At 36.8% G+C, this 27,290-nt stretch overlaps 2 protein-coding genes across 3 annotated transcripts; one reads left to right on the plus strand and one right to left on the minus strand.

Moving 5' to 3' along the window:
• Nucleotides 1–160: 160 nt before the first annotated feature.
• On the minus strand, nucleotides 161–7,760 carry LOC124396183 (ADP-ribosylation factor-like 2 binding protein). Of its 2 annotated transcripts, XM_046865234.1 has the most exons (8): nucleotides 7,620–7,760; nucleotides 7,334–7,475; nucleotides 3,920–3,992; nucleotides 2,598–2,662; nucleotides 2,343–2,449; nucleotides 2,162–2,247; nucleotides 1,921–2,017; nucleotides 161–606 (listed from the first exon to the last, which is right to left on the minus strand). In XM_046865234.1, exons 3-8 carry the CDS (start codon nucleotides 3,958–3,960, stop codon nucleotides 547–549), a joined length of 456 nt encoding a protein of 151 aa, XP_046721190.1. In that variant the 5' UTR covers nucleotides 3,961–3,992; nucleotides 7,334–7,475; nucleotides 7,620–7,760; the 3' UTR covers nucleotides 161–546. The 2 variants fall into 2 exon arrangements, with proteins under 2 accessions (XP_046721190.1, XP_046721189.1); XM_046865233.1 differs by lacking the exons at nucleotides 7,334–7,475; nucleotides 7,620–7,760 and adding an exon at nucleotides 4,270–5,365.
• arih1 (ariadne ubiquitin-conjugating enzyme E2 binding protein homolog 1 (Drosophila)) lies at nucleotides 7,656–26,490 on the plus strand. The gene is made up of 14 exons (XM_046865231.1): nucleotides 7,656–7,934; nucleotides 10,143–10,210; nucleotides 10,424–10,568; nucleotides 12,911–13,003; nucleotides 13,598–13,653; nucleotides 18,634–18,700; nucleotides 18,914–19,020; nucleotides 20,838–20,880; nucleotides 21,443–21,514; nucleotides 21,604–21,734; nucleotides 21,881–21,938; nucleotides 22,094–22,354; nucleotides 22,482–22,594; nucleotides 24,962–26,490. Exons 1-14 carry the CDS (start codon nucleotides 7,656–7,658, stop codon nucleotides 25,044–25,046), a joined length of 1,578 nt encoding a protein of 525 aa, XP_046721187.1. The 3' UTR covers nucleotides 25,047–26,490.
• The last annotated feature ends 800 nt before the right edge of the window (nucleotides 26,491–27,290 follow it).

Genomic DNA, 27,290 nt, shown 5'->3' on the forward strand with positions numbered 1-27,290 from the left:
GGCGTGTTATATGTTTTCTACAAAAGGAGCATTTTATGTGGTCCATTTTGATTCATGAAAGATGAGTAAAGCTAAGCAAACAATTCTACCGGACCTGGCAAGATATAAAAGGCAAATATTTTTTATATGCTTGTTTCAGTCAGACAGCATCACACACGCCTGCACGTACAAACACTACAGCAGCTTTACTCTTTCAACACACATTCACCTGTAATGTAACAGTACGATAACAACATTTCAGACAGTAGAGAGAGAAAATCTGAATCTCTGAGTAAACGTTCAAAATACTGTGCAAGGATGTGCACTAGAAAGCAGGAATTATTAACATCAAGTTTAAATATTAAACCAAAACAAAAGCATGGTCCTATATAAGCTAATATGGCAGCAATCTAGGACCAGATCATATAGAGGGAAAAAAAACAAGCTGTACAAACAAGCCAAATTACAGGGAGTGTGTGACAATGTCAGGTTTTTTTGGTTATATCTGAAATGAAGGTGGTTTAGAAAGAGTTTATCACAGAGGTGTGAGACTGCTCTCAAACTGGATCATCTCAGGGACTTCACCAGCAGACCAGCACTAAGGTCTAGCCCCCTTCCTTCTCGCTCCTGCACAACAAAGAACAATATTAAATCTTTAAATGCTCCACAGCAGAACATCAAAAAACTTGTGTTTCACATTTCGTTATGATCATGAGCCTCTTATGTGTTCATTTACTTTGTTGTGTTCCACTTCTGTTATTTGCCTCAGCATCATTTCACAGATTTTATTATACAATCAGGAATAATACAGAATGCACAATACAATCTTTTTTAAATAGCTGTCTGAAATTAATTTTTTGCGTATTTTTCTCAGATGCTCTCTTAATATATTACAAAGACTATATAGTACGTTTTTACCCCATAAATACACCGTCCAGGCATTACTTTATGACCACCTATAAGGCATATTATGTCCACCTGCCCAATACGGTGTTGTTCCTCCTCTTTCCTGCCAAAACAGTCCTGATCCAATGAGCATTAACAGCATTCATTTTTTAAGAAATTTGAGCTACAGCAGCTCATCTGTTGGATGGGACTATCACGTGCATTAATGAGTCTTGGCCACCTATGACCCGGATGCCGATTTACCACTGTTTCTTCTTGGACCACTTTTGATAGATATTGACCACTGCAGGCCAGAAATGTCAGGCCCTTGTCAAACTCGCCCAAATCCTTATACTTGTCAAAATGTTCACTTGCTGCCTATTATATCCCACCCACTAACAGGTGCCATGATGAAGAGATAATCAGTGTTATTCACATCACCGGTCATAATGTTATGCCTGGTCAATGTATTTCCTTATATATAAATGTAACAACCAAGATGTAAAATATATTGAACAATATTGCATAATAAAAAACAATCTTGATAGCTTGATATAACCCATTGTTCCCCTTTCCATTTTTTTAAATAAAAGATTTAATCATGGAAGTTTAATTGTAACCAAACCAGACTCCAGAGCTAACAGGATGGCTACATTAACATAAATAACCAGTCTTTCCAACTGTGATAAGCGGAGAAGATGATTACAACAGCAGAAGACAGACCACTCTTATTAGTCAAGAATAGAAATGCAAGAATTTAGTGGGCACACATTCTGATACACTGATATTGGACAGGCAAAGATTAAAAAAGATGAGGGAACATTTCTGTGAGGTTTAACTCAAGACCTTGACCAGTAGCTGCCTAAGTTTCTGTACTGCAACTAAGTAATTGCTGCATAACTGTGTGAATGAGCAGGTGTTCTTTATACAGTATAATCCCAATTACATTCGCTCCACTGCCAGTTTGCAACACCACAATGTTGAAGTGAGTGAAAACATAAAGAGCACCATATATATTAGGCATATCTCATATGACAACGTTTGAAGGGCACTTACGGCTCTGTAGTCAAGGAACAACTCTTTAAAGGCCATGAAATCTGTGAAGGTGAGCAGCATGTCAAATATATCCCCTGAGACTTCGTCTCTGTGTTGCCTTAGACAGAAATAATCAAGAAAGAAGCAGCGTGTAAGAAAATAAACAAATACACTGACATTTCTTACAAATTAGTATTGATACGAGTAAAAGGAGAGCTTTCTTCAAAGCAAGCAGGATTAGTACTTCAGAGAAACATCTTACTTCAGAGAATGAGTGAAGTCGTTCATGTTAAACCCAGGAACCCGCTCTATCAGTTGCTGTTCCAGATACTTCTCCAAAAGCTCAATCTGATGATGCATACAAGAACATTGATAATGAGTTCCTCAATTAGAAGAACTGACTCCAGAGAATTTTCTTAACAGTATAACATCAAACATCTTACATATTCATTAAAAATTATTGTATAACTGAGCTTATTCTCTTCAGTGTCCTCGAACTCCAGGTAATACTTCTCCATGAAGGATTGCTGAATGCTCTGGAAGCCATCATCTGTTTAAATAAATAAATGAATAAATATTTTAATCCTACTTGCAGTTTGTACACACACATAAATGGCATACTCTCTATTGAATTGAATTAAATGAAACAGTGTGGTATTATTAACAGAGATACACATAAAACTGAGTGAAAAACTTACCCATGATGATATCCTCAATATTCCCAATGACAGTATCAAACAATGCATCAGATGCATCTGATGATCTTAAAAAGAAGCAATGCATTAAATGCAATAGATATAAAAAATTATATAAAGCCCTTAAAAAAAAAAACATGTCAGAAAAATAGAACACAATAAACAAATGTGCACACCATTTTATTAATGGGGTGTGTGACTGTGTTTGGAGTGAACAAATCACATTCAAGATCAGCAACAAAAGTATTTATCATACAGCCGTAATCAATGAAATTAGTTTGAACACCAAATACAGATCAGCTGTTAGGATTCTGTAGTCTCGTCCGAATGATGACTTTGTGGTTTGCAAAGAGTCTACAAAGCATTCGTTATATCTTGCTTGTTGAGAAGAAGTCGAGCAAAAGAAGGATAGAAAATGATTTCCAAAACATCTGATAAAAAATTTAATACTTCAGGATTTTGTAATATTAACAGCAAATAGAGAAAGTGTAGCACCTTAGTAACATGGGCAAGTACAGAACATCCTTTTAAACAAAAAAACCCCAAAAAACAAGCAAACAAGCAAACAAAGGACCCAAGACACATACAGCAAAATTAAAGGCGTTCAATGAGTGTCTGATAAATACTGATTACTCTCTGCATGTGACAAGAATCTCTTATAGACTTCACATATAAGGGCTATGAGATAGGGAGGAGAGACTGCAACCCTTTCTCACAACAAACATCCAAACAACATGTTTTGGGATGATAAAATAATAAAATAAAATAAAAACATTTTAAAAGATATCAATTCCAGAATTCCAAAAGTTATGTTTGGTGGGGAATGAATTTACCAAAAGAACAAAATATTCACAGTTCAGCAGAGAAATTGTTTCTTTAGCCTCCTAATCAAGGGGGAGGACATTACAAACTGCTACAAACCTATTGATTTAATGCACAAACTTGAGGGGTCTGTTCGTGGCTAATAATGAAAAGGAAATCCACATTTTAGCATGGATGGCTTAACCATATATCAGTGTTTTTGAATGACACCCTAGAATCGCCCCAATAAAATCTGTTGAGTGACATAAAGCTTGCTGTGCAGAGGAGATTCCTTTTCAATTTGATAGATTTGGGATCTTGTTTGCAAGAAAATGTAGGAAAATATTACTAAGTCAAGAAGACTCACGCTTACCCATAAGAGGGGAGGGGGTGATAATGACGTGAATGTATGTGGATCTTATTATCATTAAAACTGCTATGATTTAGAACTTTGTTTTAACAGTTTCAATGTTCAGACATAAAACTATTAATTAAAAGAGAGAGGAGTAAGCGGACTGACTTACTTTGAGACAGCAAATTCCTCCTCACCGTCCAAAGCTGTCATCTCAACAATATTTTCCTCGCTGGCGATCAGACCTCACAGATTTGGAGAGTTAGACCAACATTATTCATTGCGCTTTAAGCTTTTATTCATAATTCATTTTTATTGTCATAAGTAACAAAAAAGAAACTCCGCTACTCCGAAGCCTGGGTACTTAGCATCTCGCTAACATTCATGCTAACTTAGCAGCTAGCTGGTTAGTAAACACTCTTGAGACCGAATACTCTAATACAAGAGCGAGCATTTTACGACTGAAGTTATCTTAGCTTTTATAGTGTTAATAGAGAGTAGAAAAATAGACGGCAAGCTTACTTGTATCCTGAATGTCCATCATAACCCACCACAATACTGCACAACTTCAGCTAGTTCGTTTCTGGTTGCCAAGGTAACAAGAAAAATCGGACCGCCATTAAATTATTTCCGGTTGGAAACATAGCTCATTATTTAGGTTCCGACTCACAATCGCTTCTATAGTTGCTGAACTATATATAAAAAAACTTCAAACTAGGCAGTTTATAAATGGTAAAGGAAATCAATAAAAATGTATAGCGTTTATAATTTTATAAAGTATTTTTATGCGAAAACGTTTGCAAATGTATAAAGAAAATTATTACAGTTTCGGGCGCCCTCTACTGGTATAAAACACGCACTTGTCAATTTACACGTGCTATAAAAGTCTCTTCCGAACAAAAATCATTTGGGTTTGATGATCATTGTAAGGCGACAGAACAGCATTTTCGCTTCCATTCCATGATATTTACACCTAGAAATCATAAACAGATGAAAATCGGGCACTTTTTGATTGAACCAATTTTTCAAGTGATCCAAAATAATGGACCATGTGGCGGACATGTGTTTCTTGATCATCTGGTGGCCCTGTTAGATTGATTATTTTAACACTACATAGCTTGGATTGTCTACTCTTGGTCATAGCATTGGGTCTGTCCTCTAAAGACTATATTTAATAAAATTATAAACCATCATTAAATCAAGAGAGCGGTGATGATGGGAAGAAATCAAGTAATTTTGAAACTAAGAAACCAGTGAAAATTCATTTCTCAGGTTTTGGGCATCCAGCCATTTGAAAAGCCGTTAAGAAGTAAAAGACACCACTGCTTTACTAACCGACAGCAAACAGGCCATAAAAGGAAAAGATCAGGAGTTGTTGACAGATGATCTTTTTTAAAGCAGAATACCTGGTTAGAAATTCAGTTTTTATTCTCATGTGCATATATAAAAACACATTTTTATTGCAAATATTTCTTGCCACCTTACAGCTCCAGGGTCCCCAGTTTAAACCTGTGTAGGCTACTGTGCAGAGCCGTGCATGTCTAATTCTTTCTCACCTCCCAAACATAACAAGATGGTGTCCACTATAGCAGATGACTCAGTGTAATCCTCCTGCAGCTGTCATTATTTTTCTTTTTTTTTTTTTGTTTCTTTATGTTACTTATTTCTGTCATAGGCGGATATATAAGATTGCATGGTGTAAAAGTCTGTTTTGAATCTTGTAAACCATCCTGGTATGTGGATCAGCTATAAAATTACCTGTAAATGTGAATGTATATGCATGGTGTAATGTAATTAATCAAACCCAGTGTTCTTGGGACAGAATCTGAATCCACCATGTTTTTGGCCTGGATAAAGCTGTTTTCCCCATTTTTACATTTTGTATTATTGGGTCTTTCTGTCATGTATAAAATACATTTTGTGGTACACATTCAAGTCAGTATATTCAAAGAGGGAATTAATAGGTGATTATCATGTCACTTAAAAACAAATTGTGATAGATGTGCTCTGCCACTATTATCTTATTTAAAGAGAAGAAAAACTTAAATAATAAAGAAAATAGGTGTTGCAGGGGTCTATAAAGATGGTGTGTTGAATGTGATTTTTGGGTGCTTACATGGAACTGCCTTGCTTTATTTCTGCTGAATACAGTCTTTGACACCACAACCCTCGATCCTGAACGTAGTTGTTTCACTTTCTTTGTTACTGTTGATAACACGTGGCCACGATAATGTTAAAGTGAATGAATAAATTATTAGTTAAATGAATAGAAACGGCTGATCACGAAAACACGTGAAATCCAGATGTTTGGTTGCTGGACAGAACATGTTCCATTCATTGGCTTACTCGCGGGACACTTTCTCCAATGACATTTCATTGGACACCGGAATCGAGTCGTAGCGCACACCACGCCCCTTTTGTAGTTTTTGCACAACGTTTCCGGTGTGTGACGGAAGTTCCGCTCGGTAAGAGGCGTGGCCTGTGTGCGTCATGACGTTATGAGCGCCGCATGATGTTATGAGACAAATCCAAAAAACATCAAAATCCAAAACAAACAAATAATTAACAACGTTGCTAGGTTACCAATAGGTCACCAAACGAGACCCAAAGTGTCGAGCAGCAATTGGGAGGCACTCAGTGAAGATTTCACTGTAATTTGTGACCACTAGAAAAAAAATCGTGAGTAACATATACTTAGAAATGACTTATTTGTTTGCATATTGCTGCTGGTGTTTTTCCGTCTCATTGCCCCCACCCTTTTCTTATGCACGGAATTGTGGGATATGTTGTACCAGCGAGTGATAAGTCTTCTAAGCGTCACCAGAAATAAACCTGAACACAAACCGGACACTGCAGTCAGAGTGACCTGGTGCTCTCGTGCATCCAAATAGAGGCTTTTTAGTGTATATACAATTTAATTAATTTGTATAGCGCTTTAAACAATGGACATTATGTCCTATTTGTGGACATTAATAGGTTATAATATATGAATGTATATGTTTGCCCATACAAGCTTATCCCTAATTAGCAAACCAGCGGTTACAGTGGCAAGAAAAACCTCCCTGAGATGGTATGAGGAAGAAACCAGAGGAAAGGAAACCCATCCACAACTAGTTCCATCATTGTTGAGGGGTGTTTTTCATTGCCGAACTGTTTATTCCAATTGCAGTCTTAAGTTATTGTTGCAGACTCTTTGTATGAATTACAATTCAAATCCATCCTTTTTGACTTGCTCAGTAACTTGAAGAGCAACTCCATCCAGGTCGGGATGGATCAGGCGAATCCGCAAAGACGAAAGAAAGGGACAGGCGGATTTTTTGTTTGTTTTCGAACACACTCCAAAGCCTATAAGTACTCTTGCACTATTATTCTCCCAAATCATATAATATAATTTACCCCGGAACCTCTCACTGTCATCAGCTGCACACAGTGACCTGTGTGTGTTAGTCTGTGTATTTCCGCAATTATTTTACCGCTGATTTTCTGTCAGTTTCTGTGAGCTGATATAGTTTTAGACATAAAACACAACAGCTGATATCCTACAATAATCGCCGCATTTGTTCTTGAACTATACAGAAGTAAATACCTGTACGGTGTAACTTTTCTTTTTTTTAAGAGAAGGGGGGGACGACGCACATGACGTAAGTCGCAGTCGGTTGATGACGCAGTACGTCTCTTTGTTGGCTCGGGCAGCAGCGTCCGATCTGTTGTTATTTTTTCTGCAGCTTCTAAAACAGGAATGTTAAAAGACTAAAGTGTTATTTCTCTTTCCCCCTCCCCACAGGTTGTCCTTTTCTTTTTCCCAAATCGCTGTTTACAATCATACACGTTTACACACACAACATATATATTCACAATATATATTTACATACTCTGGCTTGTCACGATCCAGCGTCGATCTAGTAGGAATGGACTCGGACGAGGGTTACAATTATGAATACGACGACGAGGAAGAAGAGTGCAGCGAGGATAGCGGTGAGGACGAAGCCGAAGACGACACCTTGGAGCTCGGCGACGTGGAGCTGGTCGATCCCGTGGTGGCCTGCGCCGATCGCGACGATTGCGGTGAGACCGGCGGCCTCGGCCCGGGACAGGACGAGGAGGACTACCGCTTCGAAGTTCTCACTACCGAACAGATACTCCAGCATATGGTCGAGTGCATTAGGGAGGTCAACGAGGTTATTCAGGTAAATGTTCCTGACTTTGGTGCGCTTCTGGAACGTCTTCAGATTCTCCAAAGGCTACTGGTTTGGGGCTGGTTTATTCGAGACCAGGCGCCTTTTAAGATGTACACTATATTAATATACACGTACATCCAGTGATCCTAATCCTGAACTGCTTAGGACAACTAGCTAGTCAGACTGCTAACTAGCTGTTTAATTAGGTAGTGTCCAAACGCCCTGATAGCCAACCATGACAACTCCTTGGACAGCTAGCCTAGCTAATCAGTTGTCACTTCACATAACCAAGCAAATATTAATTAATGGTGTTCGCCGTAGACTTTAAGAGATATTGTAATCTAACAGCTTGCTGTTTTCTATTCTCTGGCACACTATTATCACTTAGCTAATTAGGTAGTTCATTAGCTGCCTGCTTCTCTACATGCTAAGACAAACTCTTTCTGAGAGACTGCTTTACGTTGAAAAGCTTACAGACCCTCAGATATTTTTCTCCCTATATATATATATATATATATATATATATATATATATATATATATATATATATATATGACCACATCCGGGTTCCATTAAGTTGTTTCCACGCATTTTTGTGTCTTGCTACTTTTTGTGTGGACAGAAATATCAGTTGGGCAGTAAGGGAGCTACATGGCTAACACGGCTACACAGGCTGTGTTTTGTCACGACAACATGGCGGTGCTGGAGCTGGATCATGGCCGTTAGGCTTCTTAAATGGCTTAAAATGTTCCATCAGCATCCAGGACAGATTTAAAGTTGAGCTATTTGTACTGTATTAACTTCAGAAATGATGTGATTACTAATGTTAGGTGTGTTTGTTCAACTGTGGGTTGTTTTGACCAGGCCAAGAATCAGTTCGACTGAGAAACATGTTAGATTGAGACAATAATCTTGTGTGTGGTGAGACATAATCACAAGGGCCACAAATCTTTTTAAAACCTCTAATCCTAGGATTATTATTTATATAGGAATCATTTAATAAAAGAGTTTGTGTATCTAAAAGATTGTGTCGTATGTTTTAGCTGCATAGTTCATATTGCAGGTCACATGTTTCCACTATCATGTTATTAGATTGGGTAATGTTTGGGTCACACACATGTTCTGCAGTCTTTAGTAATATCAGTGTCACTGTGGCTTGTTGCTTCTTGTCCAGTTTTGAAAACACAGAATCCCAAGTCAGAGACTCAGTGATGAAGTTGTTCATCCGCCCATCTATTTATAGTATGTAGTTCATGTCAGAATCATTTTATGAAGTGTGACCTGCAAGCTACATCAACACAGGGAGTCGGTTTCTCTTGGTTTAAAAGATCAGTTTGTGCCTTTGTGTTAACAGGACATGGATAGGATTAACGGCAGATTTTAAATGAACTAAATTTTCAGGTGATCAAATATATTGGACCATATGGCGGACAGGTGTTTCTTAATCATCTGGTGGCCCTGTTAGATTGATTATTTTAGCACTGAATAGCTTGGACTGTCTACTCCTAATGATAAACCATTAAGTCAAGAGAGCAGTGATGATGGGAGGGAATTAAGTAATTTTGAAACGAGGAAACCTGTGAAAATCTATTTCTCAGGATTTGGGCATCCAGCAAGCCATGAAAAAGTAAAAGACACCACTGCTTTACTAACCGACAGCAAACAGGCCATAAAAAGAAAAGTTGTTGTTGGCAGATGATCATTTTTTAAAGCATAATACCTGGTTAGAAATTCAGTTTTTATTCTCATGTGCATCATGCACAGCAGATCTTCTTTTGTGAAGTACTTTTTAGTTATGTTTAAATATATAACAACACATTTTTTTTGCAAACATTTCTTGCCACCTCACAGCTCCAGGGTCCCTAGTTGAAACCTGTGTAGGTCACTGTGCAGCGTAACAGCAGTTCTGTTTATATTTGTTTGATGCCTATTATTAGAATTAAACCAAACTTTGTAACAAGAATTGTGTGCCTTGAAGGTCTCTTTTATGCACCTTTAAATCTGTTTAGTATGCAGGCTGCAAATAGAAGTAAAGGCGTAATTGGACAGAAACCTGAATGAGACCTGACCCATGTGCCCTGATTTGAAAAATGAAAAATGAAATAAAATGTGCTTCACATGGCTAATCCTCTGTTTAGGATGCATTGCTATTATTCTGTTGCTTTTTAATACATAAACAATGTGTACTGTGGTCTAATAAAAACTCTGTATTTACAGAATCCTGCAACAATCACAAGAATACTGCTTAGTCATTTCAACTGGGACAAAGAAAAGCTTATGGAAAGGTAGACATTTTAAAATTAATTTTGTTAGTACTAAAGCTTAGCTAACATTTTGTGAAGGTTTATATATATATATATATATATATATATATATATATATATATATATATATATATATATATATATATATATATATAAATATAAATAAATATATATATATATATATCTCAATTGATGTAATATTTGAATAAGTCACAACCAGTTTGTATTTTACAGGTACTTTGATGGCAACTTGGATAAGCTGTTTTCCGAGTGTCATGTCATAAACCCTAGCAAAAAATCCAGGACGCGCCTCATGAACACTCGGTCGTCAGCTCAGGATATGCCATGTCAGATCTGCTATCTCAACTATCCTAATTCGGTGAGTGCTGTTCAGAGTAGCATACATTTTTAGTTTTTCTGTTGCCAGTTTAAATTTGTATCCTGATATTTAAATGAATTACACCGTTGCAGTGGTTGTTGGCATTTCCAGTAGATTGCATGGCAGGAATGGATCTCAAGGGATAGATCTCTGAGACGTGGGGGTTTCAACTGATGAGCTACTACTAAATGAGCATGTTCAGCCATGAATAATTTTCTATGCACTAGTTTTGCTCTTTTTTTTATTCTCTGATTTATTCAAATGATGTATAAAGCAGCAGGATAAATGAACAGAAGATCTATATTGTCTGCAGGGGATCTAAAACTTGGCTGTTTGTGTGGGTGCACATTTCTGCATGTTTATGTATCAACTTTGCTACACAAGTTTAATGTGGGAGACACCATTAGACCATGAACAAAAAATCAGGGAGGTAGGGATCAGAGAGTTTCTGTCTTTTCCCCCTTTCTTCAGATTTTTCCAGGCTACTTCATCTAACCTAGACAACAATGCAGCAAAATGTATGACCTTTAATCAGTCTGCAGATTTCCACACTTTTTTTTATTGTTTGGATATTCCCTTTAGAATAGGAATATCAGCATTGTTTTTAGACCTTATTCAATTATTTTAAATGATTTATTTTTAACTGTAAGCATGAAAAGGATCTACTACTAGTGTCTCACCTCAAGTTGGAAGGCTTAAACACTGAAAATATTCTTCTATTCAGTATGTTTTTAAATTCAAGCTGAAACATTTAATCATTGTTTGTGTTTAAACCGCGTATTAATATAAAATGACCATGCCTAGGTGTGACAAAGCCTTGTGTTAAGGTTTTTGGTCACAAACGCTAAAATTATATAGTGTAACCTAAAAACAACAAATAATGTATTTTCCCACACTCACAATCTGATCCACAGAAAGGCTTGACCTATTGATAATGCCATTTGTAGTGTTATTCTTTTAAGCTTTCATGTGTGTTTCATTTTGTTAAAAAGGGGAGAATACTTGTTGTTTTTTTCTTTTCCAAAATGAGTGACTATGTAAAGAATCACATACTTCAGAGTGTCCTGTAATTGTAAAACAATGAAGCTGATTACTGCAAATCTTCACAAAAATGTATTCTATTGGCAAAAAAAATGAACACATTAAAATCCTCTGTCCTGAGCACTCACCTGTTGGAGGGACTTAAGCTGAGAAGATTTTGCTCATTGGTTTCCTGACTTTTGTGAAGTGCTGACATCCGAGATGCCTTCCATAAATATTGAATAAACGTCTCCTAACAGAAAGCTTTACCAAATCCATGACAAGACATTTAAAACATGTTAAATAAAGAAATAAATATGCTGAAAAAAAGATTAGCCTAAGTATATGCAAAGCATCATGCATACAAGTCCCTGTGAATGAGCTGCTACTATACAAAGAGGAATGTCTTGAATGAGTGTGTTTGTTTAATCCTGTCATTAACATTACTGCCTTAAGTAGGGTCTACTGCCTTTGTTAAAAATGAATTAACACCTTCTGACCCAAGAGAACAGAATTCAAAAGCATTGCGATTTAATATTTATATAACAAGGCAAAACCCTTACAATATTCATATCATTTAATTTTGCTTTCATTAGCCTGCATTGTCAATCCAGCTATCTGTAAGTGTGGAGTTTGATGTTTGCAATATCAGTGTGAGATTAGCACTGGACATAAAGCATACTGGCAAGTAGTATGTATAAGAGCATGAAATGATTACCCGCTCTCTAACATTGCAACATTCATCATGTCGTGACATTAGTTTACCTGGCAACCAGTTCAACTTACAGCGACTAGAAGATATGTTACAGTTTATGGTTACAACATGGACCATACCAAATTCTGGAAGAGTATTTAGAGATCTAAGTCATCAGTGTGCAACAATTTATACCTTTTGTAAGAAATCCTTATTATAATGCTTAAAAAAATACCAGTGTAAAATGTAGACATAGTTTTCTATCCAGCACTGTTGTAGTGAGTTTAGTTTTCTTCCAACATGATTGTTTCTGGGAAGATGCACAAAGTTTGAGAATGATTGCTTTTCCCCCATCATTTTGTTGGCGTGCTCGGATAAATTTCGTAGTCAGTAGCCTGAAACTCCATACTGACAGAATGCTTATGCCTAAGAAAGTTGTGTACTAAATTCCCATGGGGTTTATGGCTGCTTGGAAGGAAATGCTTTGCTCATCAAGATGATGCTGATTTACAAAATTGTAGCTTGCTAATTGTAAATGATACTGGGTAATACTACAGATGGTGGGGTGGTGTTATATACTGCTGTGTTTGTGTTGTGTGTTTGTATTGATTTATAATTCTGCTTGCAGTACTTCACTGGTTTGGAATGTGGGCACAAGTTCTGCATGCAGTGCTGGGGCGACTATTTAACCACCAAAATCATAGAAGAAGGAATGGGCCAGGTACAGTCTCTTTTCTTTCTTCCTTTCTTCCTTTCTTTCTTTCTTTCTTTCTTTCTTTCTTTCTTTCTTTCTTTCTTTCTTTCTTTCTTTCTTTCTTTCTTTCTTTCTTTCTTTCTTTCTTTCTTTCTTTCTTTCTTTCTTTCTTTCCTTATTTATTTATTTTATCTTAAATCTATTTATCTACTTCCCAACCCCGGTCCAAGAGTACCTCCCCTCCAGGGTGTCCTAACACACACAATTCTCAAAGAGCTATTATGTAGCTGATATAATGACTCATGAGTGTTAAGAACAGGGAAAGATTAAAATATGCAGAACAGGGGTTACTCTAAAAGCAGGGTGGGAAACCTGTTATCTGGGCAATTGTAATGAGGTCATTATGTAAAAGTTTGATTTCCTCACATACAAAGAAATGACATAAGTGAACTCTTGGGAAAAAAAACAGTAGGTTTGGGTCAAGGATGGCTTTTTTTTTGTTGTAGTGTATATAAACATTATGTTCTGTTCTGTTGTCTCTCTGCTGATAGATTGTTTGATTTGCATTTTAAAAGTATCCATAATTCTTTTGTCTAACTATAATCCATGCTCTCATTTTAGACCATTTCCTGCCCTGCACATAGTTGTGATATCCTGGTCGATGACAACACAGTTATGTAAGTAAAATTCGCGGTAATCCGCAGCGGGACAAAATGTTCAGGAACGTTAGGAATAACATTTGTTTTTAATAGCAAATTTCAGAAACATTCAAAAAACACTTTATTGCAGATTTTCGGGTCTTAGAGCGTAACCCCTGCGAGTTCCAGGGACCTGTGTGTGTGTGTGTGTGTGTGTGTGTGCGCGTGTGCACGTGCGCGCGTGTTTATATACACGCACACGCGCACACACACTTTTAGTTTTTAAAGATGTTTAAAAAGAAAGATGCTTTTCCTTAAATATTAGTACATAAGCATAACACCAAAGCATTACAATTTAGATACTTAAAGCGGAATATTAAAATGTTGCTTTCTGACTATGAATCTATTACCTTTACTTATTTCTGATGCGATTCCTCTTACACACTCATCAGCTTACACGTGTACACCAAACACTTGTATGGCAAGAACAAAATGTAGGTTAATACAATTGATATGAGCTATATATTTGGGCAATAATTGCATGATTGACATGAATTAACTTGTAAATAATTGCAACTTAATCACATTTTTTTTATCTGTTCTTAATGTTCCTTAAATTAATCATTTTCAAGTTTTTATACTCTTATAAACATGGGCATAGACAACTAAGAATGCTTTATGCAAATATTTGTTTATTATTACTAAAACCCAGTGGTGGGCCATCAGAAGTACTGACCTACATTTATAACCTAAATTCTAATATTTGTTCCATTTAATTGTATTTCTTTATTCCCAACTGTTTATTCTTTATTTTGTAGCGTTTCTCTTAGCTGCACTGCTTGCAGTACTTGTATGTAAATGTTAGATTTTTTTGTCCAATCCGATTTCAGCTGCCATGTTAATCTAATCTGCCCAGGGTCTTCAAAATCAGTAGTGCTGGCCGATGTACCATAGACAATATTATCAATGGGTCTGTTTCTTTAACCAATCAGCTTTCAAAGTGTCAGCATTTTTTTGTCCTCTGATTGGTTGGTCAGAGAGAAACTGTTACAGCCAAGTTCTACTGGCAAAACACGTCTGTAGCGATCTGCACACATTAATACATCAGAGTTAGACTTTTTTCTACGCCCACAATGGCTGACAGAGGAAGAGAAATTGATTTGGTCTCAAACATGCTTAAAAATATATTTTCAAGTAAAGCTAGACATTGTGAGAAGAGGTCGGCCAACTTTGATTATAGCTAGCTTGTCTCAGCACAGGAAAGGGTTTGTTCGCCACTTCCAGACCAGTGCGGTACCGATGGCTTGCAGCCTCTGAGGAGTGTTGCAAATTATTTGAGTATGCATTATAAGTATGCATCTCTGGTGACTAGGTTTTATTTTATGTAAATTGTTTGTTTTTGTCATGTTATTAGACAAATATTAATTTTGAACTGCTCCAGATGATGTAGGTGGCACAGTTGCGGTTGTAGTGTAGAGGTTTGGAGCTTGCTTTAGTAAAAATGGTATTCACATTCCATATGCAAAATGCCCCTCTTTCTGTAATTCCATGGGTTATTGATATGCGTTTTTGTATTGTATTGATGGTTTCTATAATTGTGACGTGATAGTGGTGGTATTAAGAGTTGAATTAAGTCGGGTAAGTCCCCTACTAAAGGCACAGGTACCAAATGCACGGCTCGCCACTGCTGAAACCATACTCAACTAATAGTATGAAGTCAAAATATTCTTGTAAATGTTTTAAAGCAATTATGGTGTTTTAAATTGTATAAATCATCAGGACAAAAAAAAATTGAACTTTTGCTATGTTTTCACACGGACAGTTTTATGCGCCGAATATGTGCCTCATGGCGGATTTCAGTGCTTGATTTAAGACTTGGTGCATCAGTAAAACAAATATTTAGTGATTAAAATACAATTTTCCGTGTTTATTTTTAAATGTTTTTTTATCTGAGTAAAGAAAGTACATTCTGAATAAATGTGTTGCATTGAAGGTTCTAATTTAGCGTCTTTTATATTTATGTATATTTTTTAATCTAAATTCAAACAGATATGCACTACATTAATCGTTAATGCATTAATTTTGACAGCTTATATATAGGAACCTGCAAGTTCCTTCTGAATTTTCTAATTTTTAGGGTGTGGTCCTAATCTAAAGACCTTTGAGGGAAATTATTTTTAAGAAAGCAAGTACTCATTGTGAATAGCAGATGTATGACACATTTGTGTGCACAGAGGATAATCTTTGCCTCACCTTGGTGTAAAGCTCATAATAATTGTATTAACCTACATTTTGTTCTTGCCATACAAGTGTTTGGTGTACTTGTGTAAGCTGATAGGTGTGTAACTTTACTAAAAAGTGTAAAACCCTGGTTTTACCTCTAAAGGTACTGAGAGTGAAATGTTAAATTAACTTCTAGTCACAGAAAACCTATAGAGTCAAAGATGATGTGCATTTTCAATACTATAGACCTACTATACTATAGAAACCAAAATATGATGGCATTTAATCATTTTAGCTGACAAACAACTGTCACGCCTGATATCAGTGAATATAAATCAGCATCATTTGACAATCAGATTGGAAGATTCAACAGTGCAATGACATGCAGAGAAATGAATGAGTAGAAAGCAAAAGCTTTATCGAATACCTGTAGCTGGTCTTAACAAAAGTTTTGTCACTAAAGCATGTTTGAGCTGTCAGTACTGCTATGTACAGGTTATAATTGCTAAATCATGAATGCAAAATGAAAAATGAATGCTTTACATCAAAAAGAACAATCAGTGTAAAAGGAAATGTTCTATACCTATTCTCGTGTAAAATGTATATTGTGCAAATGAGATGTACACTGGAGATCAAAATTATAGAACAATTGAACAATTCTGAAATAATGTCATCTTCACTGCTCAACAGTTGAAAGATTTTTTTGTCCTGTCTATACCATGCTACCAGAACACCTTTTCCACAAATTAACTAAGGCATTTCCAAAGAAAACATTATTTTGCAGAAAACACACTGATCAAAATTAGAGAACAACAATGACTGTAGCATGGAAAAAGATTACAACATAATTTTCTGAAGGTTACAACAGACAGCAATTAGTAGGAAGTGTACAGGCCTCTGCTCTGAATGACTTCAGCACATCTGTGGCCACAGGACAGCACTAGTCTCTCACACTGCTCTGGTGTGATTTTGGTCCACTCTTCTTCCAGTCTCCTCCACAGTTCGGTGAGTGTAGTGGGTTTCTTGGCCATAACTTTGTCACCAAGGATTTTCCAGAGGTTCTCTATTGGGTTGAGATCAGGACTCCGGGCAGGCCATGTCATTATTTCAATGTTTTCAGTTTCAAGGAACTGCTTTACCCGTTTTGCTGTGTGACATGGAGCGTTGTCCTGCATGAACACTGCTGGCTGATTGGGTGATGAACGCAGGGAAGGAACCATATGTTGTTGAAGAAGGTTCTGATAAACATTTGCATTTACTCTGCCACGTAGCTGTATAAGAGGCCCAATTCCTGCTGCAGAAAACATGCCCCAAACCATGACACTTCCTCCTCCACTTTTCACTGACTTCTTTACACACTTTGGGTTCAGTCTTTCTCCAGTTTGTCACCGAACATAATGTTTCCCATCGGACCCAAATAAATTATACTTGCTTTCATCACTGAAGTGAACTTTGAACCAGTTCTTCTCTGTCCACACAACATGCTCCTTAGCAAAGCTTAGTCTAGCCTTTTGATTCTTTCTGCTAATGAGAGGTTTGGTCACTGCAGAGTGGGCTTTTAGTCCAAATGCTCTTAACCGTCGAGACACTGTATGATGAGACAGATCCTTAACCTGTTCAGCGCTGAACTGGTAAACAATTCCAGCTGCAGTGTGAAAACGAATGCCCATTGAGATCCTCCGCAGTATTTTTCTTCCGTGGACGACCAGACTTCTTGGCGGACTTGAATGAGTTTGTGATGTTGTAAAGATTCAATATTCTTGAAATCACAGATTTGTCTTGCTATGGCTGATAGGGTCATCGCTTTGGCCTTCATCTGGACAACCTGCTGCCGGAGGCTTTCAGTCACTTTAGAACGGCCCACCATCTTGCAGAGTCAGTGAAACTGGAAGTTAGGCTGCCAGTTAAATAGAGGTAGACAGATAATCAAGGAAATTAGCACCAGGTACCAGATTAACACCAATAACTGGGAGGTATCTGAAAGTGTTTTCTAATTTTGATCAGTGTGTTTTCTGCAAAATAATATATATATATTTTTTTAAATGCCTTAGTTATTTTGTGGAAAAGGTGTTCTGGTAGCATGGTATAGACAGGACAAAAACTCCTTCAACTGTTGAGCAGTGAAGATGACGTTATTTCAGAATTGTTCAATTGTTTATAAACTGTTCTCTAGTTTTGATCTCCAGTGTACATTAGGGACACGTATTTAGGGTCTATGGGGACATCAGGTAAATTGGACAGTTACATTTCATAGTGGTTATTTTCATATAAGGTACAACAGGAAATTGACCTCAAAAGTTCTGAGGTAGAAATATGAAATTTTTTCCCCTATATACTAATACAATTGGCAGATGTAATCCATATATGCTCAAATCATGTTCTCATTAGCTCAAATCTTAAATTGCATTATACATATATTTCATAAAGAATATCTTTATAATGTAATTTGATAAATCATGAATTTATTTTATTATATTTATAATTTTTTTTTCTTTCAACTTTTGAAGATGAACAGCTGATCAGAAAACAGCTTTTCATGTTTTCAAGAAACCATAAAACTCAAAATATAGTGTAGTTGAATAATAGTGCAGGAGGTTGAACTTTCACATCCAGAGAGAATTCCTTTTTTTTTGTGTAATTAAATTAAGATGTCAGTTATAAAGTGTATTATCTAGCTAGCTATCGAGAGAGAGAGAGAGAGAGAGAGAGAGAAAGAGTATAATTATTTTTTTATTATTTATGTATTTTTAAAAGTAAGCACGATAGATTTATATTGTTTGTGTCTTTCCCCCCTAGGCGACTGATAACAGATTCAAAAGTGAAGCTGAAGTATCAGCATTTAATAACCAATAGTTTTGTAGAGGTATGTGCTTCTGATTTCTTCCTAGCTTTGTCTTTAGTTTACTGGAGTCACCCTCAGCGTAACAATGACTTAAAATGGTAATTTTTAACATCTTGTTTGAATAGTTATTCAAAAGAGTATTTTGCCTGTGATTGCATACATGGAAATGTATTTTATTCAAGAGCTGTTTTGTCTTGTGCAAATGATGACTTTTTCTTTTTTCTTTTTGTTCAGTGCAATCGACTGTTAAAATGGTGCCCGGCTCCTGACTGCCATCATGTAGTCAAAGTCCAGTACCCTGATGCCAAACCTGTTCGCTGCAAGTGTGGCAGGCAGTTCTGGTAAGTGTCTCCAATCCCCACGTTTTCGTATATAAAAAAAAAGTGGCTCCAGTAATAGGTGAAGTGCCTGACTAACCTGTGATGATCACAAATGTTGAGCTCAGTAGCTCCTACTTTTATACCAAAGACTGTAGAAAGAACATTTACTTATAATCTTGTACTCCTGTACTCACTCGCCAGTGTTCTGTATTGTTGAAAGATTTATGTTAAAACTCTTGATGTCACCCAAATGAGGATTGGTTCCCCTTTTGCGTCTGGTTCCTCTCAAGGTTTCTTTCTCATAACGTCTAAGGGAGTTTTTCCTTGCCACAGTCACAGGCTTGCTCATCAGGGATAAATGCACACCATTCACCTTGACTGTTGATTTCTGTAAAGCTGCTTTGGGACAATGTCTTGTGAAAACCGCTATAGAAATAGACTTGACTTGACTTGATTAACTAAAACTCATGGGATTCCATCCTCACTAACCCCATGTCACCTTGTCCATTTGTCTCAACTTCCTCTTTGACGTTTCCTTCTTAATCCTTCTAACTAGAACAGCACACTGTAATAAAGCGATTTACCCGCAGTGGCCCTCTTCCATTCACTCACCGATTACTGCTGATGTCACTGATTTAAGTTGCCTTTTATGTTTTAGATCATCATCCTGGATGACAATGCAGAATTTGAGAGAACTTTTTCTAGTTTTTCTTTCTGATAATAAAAAAAAAAAAAAAAAAAAAAAAATTCAACCATGATCGTTTGTTGACTCAAAAGTATTGTCCTTCAAATTCCATTGTTCATTGTTTTAACTCAAAAGGCCGAACTTTGACTTTGGCCAAAGTAATAAATACTTTCTTGAATATCTGTTCCATGTCACAAAAGTCATTTAGTTATATGTATTTGTAATGTTTTTATCTAAAATAGCTGACTTTTGGCTCATAAATGGCCTGAAAAGATGGACCAGGTTTACAAAATTTGGACCACCGATTGTTCTTTGCTCATTTATGGCTGAAATTGTTGTAGGTAATCATACTCTCTTTTCTTACGAGCAAAATAAGATTGCATTGTACAGCAGTATACAAAGTCTGTTTCTCATGCTATCTCATATATACAGTTCAGAGTCAATTATGCATCTCACCAGCTCAGAAGTACAAAAGAGATTTCCTTGAAATAATTGTAAATTGCACTGCAGGCATAATGGCATTTCCTGCCCCTAGAAAAGATGGCACAGATTATATGTGTCTTTTCTCAAGGTTCATGTAAAAAAAAAAAACTGACTAGTGTGAATTGAACGAATGAGTCATGAGGCAGACGAAACCAATGAATTAGCTGCCTGAAGTGTTAAATAATAAACGAGTCGCCAGCCTTATGAATTAAAACGCTTGGCTCCAAAGATTAGTTTTCACGGTGCTAGACTTCTGTCATTCACTGTGTTTGAAGAGTTTTACTTGACACTTTATTTATTATTATTTTATATATATATATATATATATATATATATATATATATATATATATATATATATATATATATAATTTTTTTTTTTTTTTTTTTTTTTTAAATTAGCCTGTTCTCTTATCACTTTGAGGACTGGATTTTGATGTTTGTTTATTAGTATGAGATTGCATTCACATCTAAGACCAATTCCATTTCTCCCCTAAGTCAGAAGTAATTCAAATAAAAAAGGACCGATCATTGGACTTTAGAAATTCATATATTAAGTTGTGTGAGAGACTGGAGTCTGGGGTTTCTTGATAATAATTATAAAGAGGTCATACTGAATGCTGTGCTTTATGGTGATTAGCTAATGCAGTTCCATTTTTTCCCCAATGCAGCTTCAACTGTGGAGAGAACTGGCATGACCCAGTAAAGTGTAAGGTATGACAAACAATGTTATCTCTTTTTGCTACTTAGAAATGCATCTTGCCTCATTCTTTGAATTGTCTGTAGTTATGGATGGATGGATGGATGGATGGATGGATGGAATGGAATGGATGCAGCAAGCTATCCAGATAATCTAATTGATTAGGCCTCTGATTGATCTTTCTTCAATTCTCTAAAAAGATGGTTTTAAAAACTGCATATGTTGCAGGACAGTTCTATGTAAAGAATGTGGAAAGTGCTGTTAAAGATGTGTAAAGCTTTGGTTCTGGTGAGACATGTTTCTTCCCTTAGAGGAGATCGGCAAAACAGACACTACCTCTCTCTGTGTCTGTGTTAAGAGCATCTCTAGAGACATGCTTTGTTATTGCAGGGGAAGCCTTGGCAAAAACAAAGGAAGCATCTTGTCCCTTTGCGTCTTTTTGACGCAGATTTGTCTCTTCTTTACATGAGATCATACTTAACTCCTCCAATGCAGTTACTAATTTAGTTACTTGTTGCTACATCTAGTACACTGAATTGTTTGGAATCAATCCATTTGTTTGTTTTCTACTTCCAGTGGTTAAGAAAATGGATTAAAAAGTGTGATGACGACAGTGAAACATCCAATTGGATTGCAGCAAACACTAAGGTCAGTGGTTTTGGTTGATCCAAAGTTTTCAGTGTTCTCTACACTACCTTGTATCTACATCGGATCACATTTCACTTGTTGTTCTCTAGGAATGTCCTAAATGCCATGTGACCATAGAGAAGGATGGAGGCTGCAATCACATGGTGTGTCGGAATCAGAACTGTAAAGCAGAGTTCTGCTGGGTCTGCTTAGGCCCGTGGGAACCGCATGGATCAGCCTGGTGAGTTCAGTGTTATATGGTTTTGGGGTTCTTGAGGGTTACATTACCTGGTCTACTTGAGATGTGTAAATAATTAATGAGTAGCTTTTTTACCTGGGGAAAAAAAAGCCTGACACAGAAATGAAATGCATTTGTGATTGTTTCAGGTACAATTGCAATCGCTACAATGAAGATGATGCCAAGGCAGCTAGAGATGCACAAGAGGTAGGCAGTTGTATTAAGGAGTAGTTACAATTACAGTGAATCCTTCGCAGAACTTATGCAGATCTGATAGCCTGAGTGACATTTTTTGGCTGAATGTTTTAGTTTCGAAGCCGCTTCTGGTAACCGATAGTTGTTCATGTGTGTGCACTTTGCAGCGCTCCAGAGCAGCCTTGCAGAGATACCTATTTTACTGCAACCGCTACATGAATCACATGCAGAGCCTGCGCTTCGAGCACAAGCTGTACGCACAGGTCAAACAGAAAATGGAGGAGATGCAGCAGCATAACATGTCATGGATCGAGGTGCAGTTCCTGAAGAAGGCTGTGGACGTGTTGTGCCAGTGCCGCTCCACGCTCATGTTCACATACGTCTTTGCCTTCTACCTCAAAAAGAACAACCAGTCTATTATTTTTGAGGTAAGATGCAGATCTCATAAGGTTGTGGTACACGGTTTGGATTATTTTAACTGGTGTTAGAGGCTGAGCACCAACAAAGCTGATCTGTAAACATGTGTATGTGTGTTTCATGCTTTTTCTTTGCTAGAACAACCAAGCGGATTTAGAGAATGCGACAGAGGTGTTGTCTGGATACCTTGAGCGGGACATTTCCCAAGATTCACTGCAGGACATTAAGCAGAAAGTACAAGACAAATACAGGTAAGTTTCACTGACTTTCTGCAATCAAAACCATATTGAAATGGTTTTATTGAAAAGGCACTGAAACCTTGCACCTTGGCATTATATGACTGGCTCAACAAATTATTTGCATTGGTGCTTCATTGTAGCATGAGTGTTTTACAGAAATGTGATGTTTGGTCCCATGTTGCTGAAGCTGGAGCTCTCATAGGGAATACATAGTCACTGGTTGCTTGTTAATTGGCTTAGCTGTGTTTTATTTACATTCGCTTCATTCACTGCATACTGAATTATTGGTTTGGATTAAGTGTACACGTGGGGCCGAGCTATGGAGTGAACCAATGAAAGTATTGGAGAGTGCAAATCAAAAGCAAAAATTTAGAGATTTTGAACTACGCTGTTCAAGTGGCACACTTTGTTTTCTTCCATTTAGCAAAATGAAATCTGAAACGCCACATCGAATTTGTCATTCACAGGTCTTCTGTGTAGATGTAAACCATATGCTAGACCTGTCCATTGTTGAAGTTTTTACTTTCATTATAACATGGTTGTCACAAAACTGATCAACTTCCACATTTTAACAATTATATTGTTCAGTCATCTGGAAATGAAAGCTTCTAGGTTTAAAAGTAGGGAATTTATTTTAGCTTGAAAAATAAATGCCTCTGTCAGCCAGATGAAACTTCAAAATGATAATGACCTACAAACGCATTGGAATAAGTACTAATAAAACAAGTGTTTATTATTGAACATGTATGCCTTTAGTGGAAGAGAAATTGCATTTTAACAAATTATAAAAGCTTTGAAATGTTTGATCATTATGCACAGCATTACGTTTGGAAGGAAAACTTGTATGAACAGATAAACGTCGATATAAAATTTTCACTTTCAGTTATTGTTGCATAACATGATTCTACAGTACTGGTTATAGGGCGTACTTATTATTTCTTATGTAGTTCCTGAATATGGGTTTACTTGTGGGGGAAAATGGTAGATATCGAAATTCGGCTGTTTTTTTTTGGTTCTCGGAGGTCAGTCGGTTGGCTGTTTTTCTAAAAGTTGCTGAGGTCTACACAACTGCTTTCTGTCTTGTCGAGAACAATATTTTAATCCAATTTATATAGCCTGTATTTTAATCCAAATTATTTAGAGAATGTGTAATCCAACATATTTTGCGTATAACTAGTATAGAATTTATTAGATACCATGAGTTAATCAATAAATCGATTAATCAAAACTATTTAACCTATATTTTAATCAAACTAATTCAACCTATTTACTCCAAGTAGACAGTAAACTGAATACTAACATATAAAGTAAAATAGGCTTGACTGCCGTGCGTGTGTCAATGAAAGTAAACAACCATGTATGAGGCAGAATGGGTGGGTTTATTCTGGTAAAAAAAAAGGAAGGAACTCAGTCGATGACAATAGGGACTGAAGAAGACATGGGAGTGTAATCGAGGACAAACACAGGAGGAGGAGAGTTGAAAGAATGCACAGAAGGGGGAGACTAATCAGAGAATAATCAGCAGTGAGAGATAGAATGGGGGAAGTTGAAGAATAGTTAGTAGGAGAGCAGTAGGGAGAAGGATAGGGAGAAGATATGTAAGAGAGAAGGAGGAGTTGATGCAGGTGTGTGAAGACCATCAAAATCTTCATTATCAGTTTGGGTCTCCTGGTGGAAAACAACAGGGAGGTCAGACGAAGTCTGTGTGCCCATCTCATGTGTAAAAGTGCGTTGCATGATGCGAGGAGGTTGCTAGGGAGTAGAATTGAAAATGTCGATACTGTCTTCGAAGAATGCTCCTAGGAGCTGGTCCGGAATGTTTGCGAGAAGAAAAAAGAGTAACTACCGAATATGACTCTTAAGAAGGGGAGGAGAATCAGTTGTCAGAAGATAATGGAAAATGAAAAATGTAGGTGGGGAGAGAAGATCCTGTAAAAAAATAAAAAAATAAATAAAAAATAAAGGGGAACTTATCAAGGAGAGGAAATTCCAAAGGATAAAGCTTGATAACACAAACAAAGAACACAACGGAGATCGCATCAGGGTGTATGTATGTACTTGAGATTGAGTGACCACCTTCCATGAGCTCATTGGAACGTGATGTGAATGCAATAAAGAACTTTGCTTTTCCTTATTCAAGACTGAAGATCCTTCATTGGTTTTTGAGGTATATTCTATTTAATTCTATTTTTATTAAGCGTGTTACATAGGGAATTGACTACAACAGAGAGTCCCCCTGTGATGTGTCCGCTCAGAGAAAGGTTCTGACTTCCGACAGTCCCCATGGAAGTGTAACTCGATTCCTCCTAGTAAAATGTTTTAAATGTAATGATGAATGTAATGGTTTGCATCCTACATAACATTACCTCTTGTGCGCAGATACTGTGAGAGCCGGCGGAGAGTTCTACTGCAGCATGTGCATGAAGGCTATGAGAAAGACCTGTGGGAGTACATCGAGGACTGAGGCAGCGTTCTCCTGCTAGACTCTCAACTTGAGCACCGATGCAACTGAACCTGGGGCAACTCAAAATCTGAGCTATTGCCCTATTCCCTCCACCATTCTGCAAATATTTAAAAAAAATAAAATAAACAAAAAAAAACATAAAAAAAAAAAAAGTGTACATCAGTATTGTTAACAGTGAACAAGCGTAAAGGCTGAGATTCAAGAAGAGCAAAAAAACAAACAAAAAAAAATCTTGTCCAGACTGGTGTTGTAACACTTCTTCCCCATTTATGACCTTTTCATTGACGTTTTTAATTCATTTAACTTTATTTTGGCTTGTTTGTTTGTGTGCGGACAGTGGACTTTTTTTCATAATGGCTTTAATAATCCTGATCATGTCCTCTTTCATGGTCAGGTTCATGTCTGGGTTGCTGAATGTTTCCTGAACACAAAAAAAAAAAAAAAAAAAAAAAATCAAATTGGTATTTTTCAATTTGTACATAATGCATATGCATGGGAGCAGGAGTGGCACGTGTTTGCATACTTTTTAAATTTAAGGAAATATTTATTCTTTACAAATATTGAGGAAAAATAACTGATGTATATTTGCTGTGTAGATTGAGGACCTTTTCCCCCTTCCCCTTGTTTATCCCTTTTCCGAAAGGTTTCGGACGTTGGATGCTTAACCCAAAACAGGAGTCCAAATCTCCCCGTCATTCTTTGCACTCTGTGAAACCGGAGCCTGGTTGTAGGAGACTGAAGACTGAACTCTGCCAAAACACAAAAAACAAATCAAAAAGCAGTATGCCAAGGAGGAATGTTTAGTTTGCTGCACATCTAAACTAGCTAAAAGCAACGAGAACTCTGTCAAAAAGAGAATGAGTCAATAGAACGCTATCATTTTCACCTACTTGTATGGAGAGTTGTTAGACAAAGTACCTGTAGGAATACACGTCAACCACAAAGAATATGGCGTTCAACCCTGGGCTCTCCTGGTTTGTAGATTATTTTTTTTTCTTCCCCAAGTAAATAGATTTTGAACTGTGATTTCATTTAAAAGTGATAGCTTTTGGGAGCCGAAACTGAGTGACATTCACTCATTATATTTATATAAATATATCTAAGGTTACATGCACACAAACACTAATATTATAAATACGTTTGCATGGATGTAACCTTTTATATGCTTTGCATCTCTCTCTTAAGGTTCCTGTTCTTCCCAAAAAAAAAATTTATTTGGTGCAATTGATTGGAAAGTTCGAAGGCATCGACATGTATGAGTGGAACTGTTTAATTATTAGCATTAGTAAAAGCAGGCCGTCTGCACTGAGCCAATGTCAAGCACATGCTTATATTGAACTGTGCAGATCTGGTAGTCCGTCATCTCGCGTTTTGCTGTGAAACTTCATGTTTAGCTCAGGGGTCATGTGTATTAAAGATTCTCATTGTAAAAGTGCTGATCCCCCCCCCCTTTTTTTTTTTTAATACAAGTTGCGCTGAATTATAATAAAAAAAAATTTTTTGTAGTACTTTACCCTGAGACACCTTTATACACATGAGGACATGCGTCACAAGTTTCATTAAGAGCTTTAATAGTTAGGTAGCATTCTGTTAGCAGATATGTTCAAACCAAGACGTTTTCATGGTTGGAGTTGTGTGTTTGGTTTAACACGTTAGGATTTCAAGAACGTCACAGTGTTGATTGTGTTGATTGCTTCTAAAATGGAGTGTGTATGTGTGTTTGTGTGGGCGGGTTATTAAGGCAGGGCAGGAAACGGTCTGGACAGAAGTGGAGTGCATTACAACATGTTATTAAAACTGATTTTAAAAGGCATTTCCTAATTTGTGTGTTTGTGTGTATGGGAGGAGAGAGAAAGAGAGAGATGTCAATAGAGTTGTCCTTTATCAAGGTGTTCCATGTGCATATGAAGTACATAGATGGCTGAGAGCAGTGAAGGGTCTTCCATTGCTAATTTGATGACAAATTTTATTTCTACTAATTGGAATTGGTCAAAGATTTTTCAGTCCTCGCGGTTCCCTTCACATTTAGAAGTGGAGTTTGTAGAAAAAGAAATACAGCCAGACTGATTTGCAGGCTGTGTCCTACTTGCAGATCAGTCTGGACGTCACTGCATCTAGTTCCTCCACAATCTCAGTATATTCAATCTTGTCTCGTAGTCTGCCAGTGTAACGTTCACAGTTTAAAATAATAATAATAATTAAAAAAAAAAAAAGCAGCTACTTTCATTTGGTTAAAAAAAAAAA

The sequence above is a fragment of the Silurus meridionalis genome, chromosome 13 (genome assembly GCF_014805685.1).
Source record: "Silurus meridionalis isolate SWU-2019-XX chromosome 13, ASM1480568v1, whole genome shotgun sequence".
In the NCBI taxonomy this organism is placed as follows: Eukaryota; Metazoa; Chordata; class Actinopteri; order Siluriformes; family Siluridae; genus Silurus; species Silurus meridionalis.

Bases quoted from the DNA above. Each gene is read 5' to 3' on its own strand.
- LOC124396183 (XM_046865233.1), bottom strand. From the start codon at position 4,291: ATGATGGACATTCAGGATACAA. The intron at 2,450-2,597 runs GTAAGTTTTTCA...TTATTTAAACAG, and splicing joins TATTGAGGATATCATCATGG to ATGATGGCTTCCAGAGCATT. The intron at 2,248-2,342 runs GTAAGATGTTTG...ATGCATCATCAG, and splicing joins CAATAATTTTTAATGAATAT to ATTGAGCTTTTGGAGAAGTA.
- arih1 (XM_046865231.1), top strand. From the start codon at position 7,656: ATGGACTCGGACGAGGGTTACAATTATGAATACGACGACGAGGAAGAA. The intron at 13,654-18,633 runs GTAAGTAAAATT...TTTCCCCCCTAG, and splicing joins GTCGATGACAACACAGTTAT to GCGACTGATAACAGATTCAA. The intron at 20,881-21,442 runs GTATGACAAACA...TTCTACTTCCAG, and splicing joins ATGACCCAGTAAAGTGTAAG to TGGTTAAGAAAATGGATTAA.